We start from the raw sequence: 8,360 nt of genomic DNA on the forward strand, positions 1-8,360 counted from the left end.
ATCATTGTATTGTCGACGAGAGTCTCTCTCCGTGTTAAAGTCTGTGTGGTGACGGAGGTTGTTCAAATAAATATACACGTGTAATACAATTATTAAATTTCAACTTTTGTCTTTCTGCAATTTTAAGACTGAACCTCATGTACAGGTCAACCTAACAGTTTGTACGTACATATATAACAACAGCACTGTACTTTTATCATGTTCATTATCAAGGTCACTGTCACCATTCCTGGATATATGTTCTGATATAAACAGATAAGACGACTCGACTTGGCCTCAGTCTTGCATCTCCGTCCAATATGGCGACGTACCTACTCCTTGTGACGGCCTTTGTGCCACTTGTCCAAGCAGCGCAGAAACTGGGTAACTCTTGTCATATCATACATCTGATGAATATCAAATACAATTTAACTTTCAGGACATAAACATAGTGAATATGGGATATACACTAACTCCGTGTCCAAGCACAAAGACAGGTGAAATGTATGTCAGATAAATGGCTCAGAGATAGATCAAACTCTGTCTTGACCTTCCGTTATTAGTTTGACATGTTTTAAAATCTACAAAACCGTACCAGCGAATTGGAATTAACAAACCTTTTACCAGGCAGATCCTTAAACTGACAGGAGTGACGGGTCACTTTGACCTGCGTTCTCAGTAATATATATGTATTCACTGAAGACATTCAGACGTCATGACGCCAATCAGTAATTGACCTGTCAATGAATTAAATAATATAGAAACAAACAGCCGACACAATGGGTCAAATACGTAGCAGCAGAAATAAAGAGAAGGCCAAAGAAATTAATGTAAGTGTATTCACGAATGTATGTCGCGAAACAGGACAGCCTCCGATCTTGAATCGAGAAGTGTGGTCAACGTTGGCAGGTATTCAAATGGTGTCTAATTCGTGCTTGGTAGGAAGACATGGCGTAAGTCAGGTCAAAAAAGGCATGGAAATGTCCTCTTATCTCTAATATACAGGTACAACCACACTTTTAGAAACTTTGATAATTGTCATAGTCATGTCTTCATATATGTGGCCATGATTGCACGCGACATTTTACAAACGCTTCCCTAATTTGCTGCCACTGATAATGACAAGAACTCGGAGAAGACTCCTCTATTTGTAGATCAATGAATGTGCTCACAGAGGACTCCAAGACCTGCCATGACTACACAATGGAAGAGTCACTATGTGGCTGAAATATCAATTTTAACCCATTCACAATGGAAGATCTACACAACATGTTCTATATTCAAGAGATTTCACAATGGAAGATCTACACAAACATGTTCTATATTCAAGAGATTTCACAATGGAAGATCTACACAAACATGTTCTATATTCCAGAGATTTTCACAATGGAAGATCTACACAAACATGTTCTATATTCCAGAGATTTCACAATGGAAGATCTACACAAACATGTTCTATATTCCAGAGATTTTCACAATGGAAGATCCACACAAAGTGACAAACATGTTCTATATTCCAGAGATTTCACAATGGAAGATCTACACAAACATTTTCTATATTCCAGAGATTTTCACAATGGAAGATCCACACAAACATGTTCTATATTCAAGAGATTTTCACAATGGAAGATCTACACAAGCATGTTCTATATTCCAGAGATTTCACAATGGAAGATCTACACAAACATGTTCTATATTCCAGAGATTTTCACAATGGAAGATCTACACAAACATGTTCTATATTCCAGAGATTTCACAATGGTAGATCTACACAAACATGTTCTATATTCCAGAGATTTTCACAATGGAAGATCTACACAAACATGTTCTATATTCAAGAGATTTTCACAATGGAAGATCCACACAAAGTGACAAACATGTTCTATATTCCAGAGATTTCACAATGGTAGATCTACACAAGCATGTTCTATATTCCAGAGATTTTCACGGTCGACAAGGCGGAGGTCTCTGTGTCGGGCATCTCAGCTGGAGGAGCAATGGCGGTACAGTTCCACACCGCCTTCTCGGCTTCAGTCAGGGGAGTCGGCTCCATTGCTGGAAGTAGGTTCAGACATTTGCCTTTTTTTACCAACTGATTACAATCCACAGTTTCGACGTAATTCAGGTCGAGAAAGAGTCTGGTCACCCAACTCTACTGAACACACTCATAACCTCACGCAAATAGCTCCAAAGTCGGCGATCCGACGTTCTATAATCACTCGTACGTCTTTACTGTATGTAGATCTTTTCACAGATGATGAAGTGTTATCGTTTCAGAATTCAGGATTCTACAATATTTGTGGAATACATCTGACCATTATGATTAAATACGGGAATTGTGACATTCTTGTTGAAAATAACGAAAATCAGAAAGAGATGTATGTGAAGAAAACGTTATTTACTAGGTCTGTTGAGGTAAGAGTTAGTTGTTTTGACACGTGGACCGATTGTGCACGGTTTTAATATTGATAAGACCTGCAGAGCACCGAGTTTACAATGGGAGGTACGTGTGTTAACTGTTGATGTGTAGCTAATAGAAGCGTACGTAAAATACTTAACGGCAACACGCATAACGGGTGTTCAGGTGCCAACGCTCACCGCCACCCGTTCCACACCCATCTCTCAATACACCGCTCTTGGGGAGCTTAGAGGGCGGTAAGAGTATGAGAGCATTGTGCTGGTATATTTTGAGGTGAGGTGAGGTGAAATTGGGTTTAACGTCGTGCTTGAGAATATTTCGCTCATATGACGACGTGCATGCGTGTGTATGTGTATGTGCGGCTGCTTGTACTAGCCCAGACTTAAGCTGGTTTTATAGTGCTAGCCCACTGAGATACCATGCCGCAGTAAAGCATGAATACCCCACTAAGACACATTATACTGACTCCGCGCCGACCAGTCCTTGTTGTACCCATTAATGCCGAGCGCCAGGCAGGGACCAACAAGTACCATATTTTAACGTCTTTTGGTATGACGCGGTCGGGGATCGAACCCGCGACCTTCCGCTCTCCGGGCGGACGCTCTAACCACTACACCACGGAGGCGGTCGGTATATTTTGAAGAATGTTTATCTTTAAGCAGTACTTACAGACGAGAGGTGATAATACCTTCACTTTACTTGAAGAATGCTGCTCCTGTTACAAAAATTTACATTGCATGTTTGTAGTCCCCTACTCTTGCTCCGGGGGTCAGCTGGGAACGGCCCTGGGGTCGTGCATGAGCTCCCCCTCGGGCATCAACGTGGCATCCCTGGTTAACCACGCCAAGTCACAGGCCGGGGCCGGCAAGATCGACGCCACGGACAACCTCCGCAACACCAGCGTCTACATCTGGGCCGGCACCAGTGACACCGTCGTGAAAACAGGTGCGTATGTCCCTACCGACCTTCCTACACCAACAGATGTGTCATCAATGGGACATTACAAAACCAGTCCTGTATAAACTGAAACCTCTTTAACCCAGACTTGTTATCAAACTCTTACGGTTACATAAACACAAAGTTAAATTACTAAGTACCATGACTCGGTAATCCGGATCAGAATTGTCCGGATATTCGAGGTTTCACTGTCTCCAGTATTTAGCGTTCGGATGAACAGTGACAGTACTTATTAAGACGGAACGTACCGTTAACTTGACACTTCCATGTTTTATTAGTTGATTTAAATTATTACATAGAAACATTTCAATGTGTGAGTGAGTGAGTGAGTGAGTGAGTGTGTGTGTGTTTAAACACAAATAGGCGTCATACTAGTCTCTCGTACAGACCCTGAAGCAAATATATCCAAGAAAGCCCCCACAAGTCTAGAAAATGTGGCAAGTCTAGATTTCCTCAGCTTCTGAAAATGAAGAAAGTCTCAGGGCTCCTTTTCATTATATTTTTTTTTTTTTACTATGAACTTTTTTCAGTAAAATATGTTCATTTCAGAGACTAGTTGTTAGTCTAGCGTCATACCAAAAGGCGTTAAAATATGGTACTTGTTGGTCCATGCCTGGCGCTCGGCATTAATGGGTACAACAAGGACTGGTCGGCTCGGAGTCAGTATAATGTGTCTGAGTGGGGTATCCATGCTTCACTGCGGCATGGTATCTCAGTGGGCTAGCACTATAAAACCAGCTTAAGTCTGGGCTAGTACAAGCAGCCGCACATACACACACACGCGCATGCACGTCGTCATTCTCAAGCACGACGTTAAATCCAATTTCACCTCACCTTTAAACACAAATACAATCTAAACGATATTTTAACGACTTATCGGTTTCCGTTTCCGACGGATTCGTCTCATATTTGCCACAAACCGGTTTGTTTCTAGATGCATCCCGAAAGATAGAGGCCTTCTACAGCGACTTCGTCAGCCCCTCCAACATCAAGGCCGTCTACGCCAGCGGTGCCGAGCACACATTCGTAACTATCACACCATACTAGAACAGTGAAACATTTGTACATCAAAACAATCTCGTTCCAGGGTGGAACATGCCTCCCAAGACATTCTTGTGAAGCGCATGTATATACCATGCAGTATATCAGTGTCATTTTGGATTAACGTTTAGTTGCATTTTCTTCCATCTGCGTAGACAGGATCGTAGCTACCATTATACAAGCCCGTACTTACACATAATTGTTGCTAGAAAGATTGGGCAAGCCCTTAATACTATCTAAATATAAAGCGTTCCAACCTATCGGGCTTACACGAAAACACTGGCTTGCTACGCGGCTGGCGGATATATAGACAGTGAAGTATAGTTTACATAAATATTCTTATATCTGCACTCATATATTGACGTGATATAGCGATGTCATACAGACAAATCATGATCCGTCACAGCCCACAGAGAACTATGGTAACCCGTGCACCTCCCTGGGCAGCCCCTACCTCGGCAGATGCAACTACAACGGCGCCTACGAGCTGCTCAACTTCATCCACGGTAACCTGCAGAGACCATCTGGGGATGTAGCTCTGAAAGGGAAGGTCAGCCTTTAAACCTCTGGTCTATGTCTGATGATGTGTTTGATGAATCTCGTGGGTGATGTGATGATGATCAACTCGTGAATCAGATCATCATACGGTTCAATACCGCAACATAATCCCTGTGTGAGTGAGTGCGTATACGTTTTGTTGTTGTGTGTGAGAGAGTGTAAAATTGATTTTTATGCACTCTTTAGCTAGACAAACTATGATTACCCGACCACCTCTCAATCGTAAGGGTAATGATTAATTGTATGCGTTGTATTTATATACGGTATAGTTTATCGAGTACGACCAGACGGAGTTTCTACCTAGCTCCAGGAAGAAGCGGATCCTGCTGGTGCCAGACAGCCTGCTCTCCCCCCTCAAGGCGTACGAGTCTATGAGCAACATGATGGGGACGATGCTGTCATCGGGGATTGCCGCCGCGACGAGCTACTGGGATTGGTGGAAAAAATTCTGGAATGGTACTGTGCATCTACTCAACAATATTGTGCTTATGAAGCCTGTTCTACTACATGTGTACTCACAATTTGGTGGGGGCAGTAGAGTAGCCTAGTGCTTAAAGAGTTCGCTCGTCACGCTGAAGACCTGGGTTCGATTCCCTACAAGGGTACAATGTGTGAAGCACATTTCTGGTGTCCCCCGCCGTGATATTGCTGGAATGTTGCTAAAAGCGGCGTAAAACCAAATTCACTCACTTACAATTTGGCAAACCTGAACGGGAATGATTGAAACTATGCTGGCGTCGATGTGTGAATATTGACTGCAGGTTGTTTTCTCGTTACCATGGTAATACACCGCTCCAGACAAGCCACCAAATACACACGATATCACATCTAGTAAAATACGTTTGAGTTGCATGTGTACAAATATGCATGAACAAGTTAGAAACAATGCAGGATTTACTTGAGAACTCTAACCTTTGACCCAAGGTATCGGAAGCGGAGGGGTCAGTACACCCGGCCTGGCTGGATCAGGGTCACACAGCATGGACGGCACCGCCTACGCTTACATCCCCTCTGGCTGTTACGACAGCACCGTTGGTAAGGTTTGGCTCACCATCGTGGCTTAGTTGTTATGTTAGTGAGGTTCGAGGATGAAAACATGACAAAATATTTTCCTTAATGAATCCTTTCCTTAATTTTATAAAATCTTTACAATACGTAGGATCATTTGCACGATTCCGCCTTTATCACGTTTTATTTACTTATCAAATAGTTCACTCTGAACCAGTGGACTCTGTTTCAGTCATGTTGTTGGGGGTGGCATGGTTTTGGGGTTCAATAACCTATATGTTTTTGTGGACGGGGCGTTTCATGTACTGTTTATGCTTTCCCGTTTCTTCTGCATTAGGGGCGGTGGGGTAGCCTAGTGGTTAAAGCGTTGGCTCGTCACGCCGAAGACCCGGGTTCGAAACCCCACATGGGTACAATGTGTGCAGCCCATTTCTGGTGTTCCCCCGCCGTGATGTAGCTGGAATATTGCTAAAAGCGGCGTAAAACCAAACTCAGTCAGTCAGTCTTCTGCATTATTCATTTTGAGCAGTGACGTGATACTCAAAATCCTCAATCCTCCTCGAAGGGTAAATAATGGCCGTCCCCTTATTTTACTGTTTTGTTCTATCGACAGTGTGCAAACTTCATGTTGCCTTCCACGGATGTAAAATGCAGAGGTGAGAGCTGTTTGTCTCTGTCAGTTTTGCCGAAGTAGTAGCTTCAGGTTATATAACCATTCGCAGGGGATAATAGATACTGCAGTGTTAATCAACAAACACAGACGCATTGGAATCGGTCAATGTATACACTATTTCCCCAATCTTGAACCTTTATCTGTATTGATCTGGACACCTGTATTGTATTGTGGCACAAGACGTTCATTCCAGCTGTGTTGGCACAGGGAGACTATCGGTGACGTGTTCGCAAGGCATGCTGGGTACAACGAAGTGGCGGAGCTCAACAACATCATCCTCCTGTACCCCCAGATAAAGTCTGACCTCATCTCCAACCCCAACGGCTGCTGGGACTGGTGGGCGTACACTGGAGCAAACTACGGTCAGCTGCGTGTTGTGTTATACCTGTCAATACCCAACACTGTATATCAACGAGTCGGAGTACAATGACACGCAAGCCAAGAGTCTGACAACCGATCCTCATTTTAGTCAGCTGTTCCGACAAAATGTCCTTACGAGCGTGTACATCTACGGGTATTTTAGAAGAATACTTTTTTATTATTTTTACGTCAAAATGAAAATTCAAGGCATGTGGGAGATGGAAGTTTTATGGAAAATACTGAAAATAGGACTGCTGAGATTGGTATTCCTGTACTTCGTTCTGTAAACCTTCTAAGCCAGTCCATGTCGACAATGTGTTCCAATATGTATATTTCAGACACAAAGGGCGGCGTTCAGATGAAGGCTGTGAAGAACATGATTGACAGGGTGACAGGCGACAACCCGTAATGGTGTACATGGCCGACTGAAATAGACCATGGTATTCCTCAAGTACTCATGCTGTATCTTCCTGTAAATAAACAGGTCTCTGTGACTCTTCCAGATGTGAGCTTGTCTAATAATTGTTACCGTCTCTTGTGCCTCGAATTTGAACAACAGTTTACTCATGGGATTTTCGGGAACGAGAGTTGGTCCTAAGTAACATAAGCAGGTCGCAAGAGTACATCAACGGGTTCAGGTGGATTGTTGTGGATAATATCGATCACTGGGTTGTCCGGTCCAGATTGGATTATGTACATGCGGGCGTCTAATGCCTGGCATATTGCTGAATACGGTGTTAAACAAAATACAATCCCTGATTATATATAGCTGTTGATAACAAACTGTCTATATTGTGATTAATGTTGTACGGAATGTTTTATACAAAGCATTCAGAATAGGTTTTCATTTCAGCGCATTTAAAAAAATGTTAAATGACGATAGAAGCTACTCTTTTCAGTCTACACTCTTCAGCTGATACATCAGCCTCCCCTGATGGAAGTGAGTGGGGTGAGCTTTAAGCCGCTGTAAGCAACAAACCGGTGATACACATCCATTGGTGTGACGATCAAATGCGTGTGTCTCTCAGTGTGTCCGTAAATTTACGGAGACTAGCTGAAGGGAACATAAAATGACGCTTGCGCCCTCATGTGCACAAGAACCGGATGTGCCATGAACGTAATTGTATTTTAAGGTCATGTATAATGTCGGTGACATTCGATAAGTGTCAGTAATGCGCCTGTCTGTGATTACCCAGCACAACACGAGGGCGATTATCCAGCACAACACGAGGGCGATTATCTGCGTCTCGCTATCACCGACCGTACAAATAACATGTTGTTTTGAAAATGGCAAAACATGATAGACGAATTAGGCCACGTAATCTGGATACTAAGCTACTAAGTCGGTCAGGTAGACAGGGTTAG

At 43.1% G+C, this 8,360-nt stretch overlaps 1 protein-coding gene across 2 annotated transcripts; it reads left to right on the plus strand.

The window, feature by feature from the left end:
- The first annotated feature begins 237 nt into the window (after positions 1-237).
- On the plus strand, positions 238-7,497 carry LOC124292207. 2 transcript variants are annotated; one of them, XM_046729259.1, is made up of 10 exons: positions 238-363; positions 1,918-2,040; positions 3,146-3,343; positions 4,290-4,381; positions 4,803-4,946; positions 5,224-5,410; positions 5,879-5,989; positions 6,576-6,618; positions 6,843-6,997; positions 7,334-7,497. In XM_046729259.1, the coding sequence occupies exons 1-10, from the start codon at positions 300-302 to the stop codon at positions 7,402-7,404; spliced, it is 1,188 nt and encodes a 395-aa protein (XP_046585215.1). In that variant the 5' UTR covers positions 238-299; the 3' UTR covers positions 7,405-7,497. The 2 variants fall into 2 exon arrangements, with proteins under 2 accessions (XP_046585215.1, XP_046585216.1); XM_046729260.1 differs by having other exon boundaries at positions 5,224-5,406; positions 5,878-5,989.
- Positions 7,498-8,360: the final 863 nt, after the last annotated feature.

The sequence above is a fragment of the Haliotis rubra genome, unplaced genomic scaffold (assembly GCF_003918875.1).
Source record: "Haliotis rubra isolate DU_JTF1 unplaced genomic scaffold, ASM391887v1 Scf51, whole genome shotgun sequence".
Classification (NCBI taxonomy): Eukaryota; Metazoa; Mollusca; class Gastropoda; order Lepetellida; family Haliotidae; genus Haliotis; species Haliotis rubra.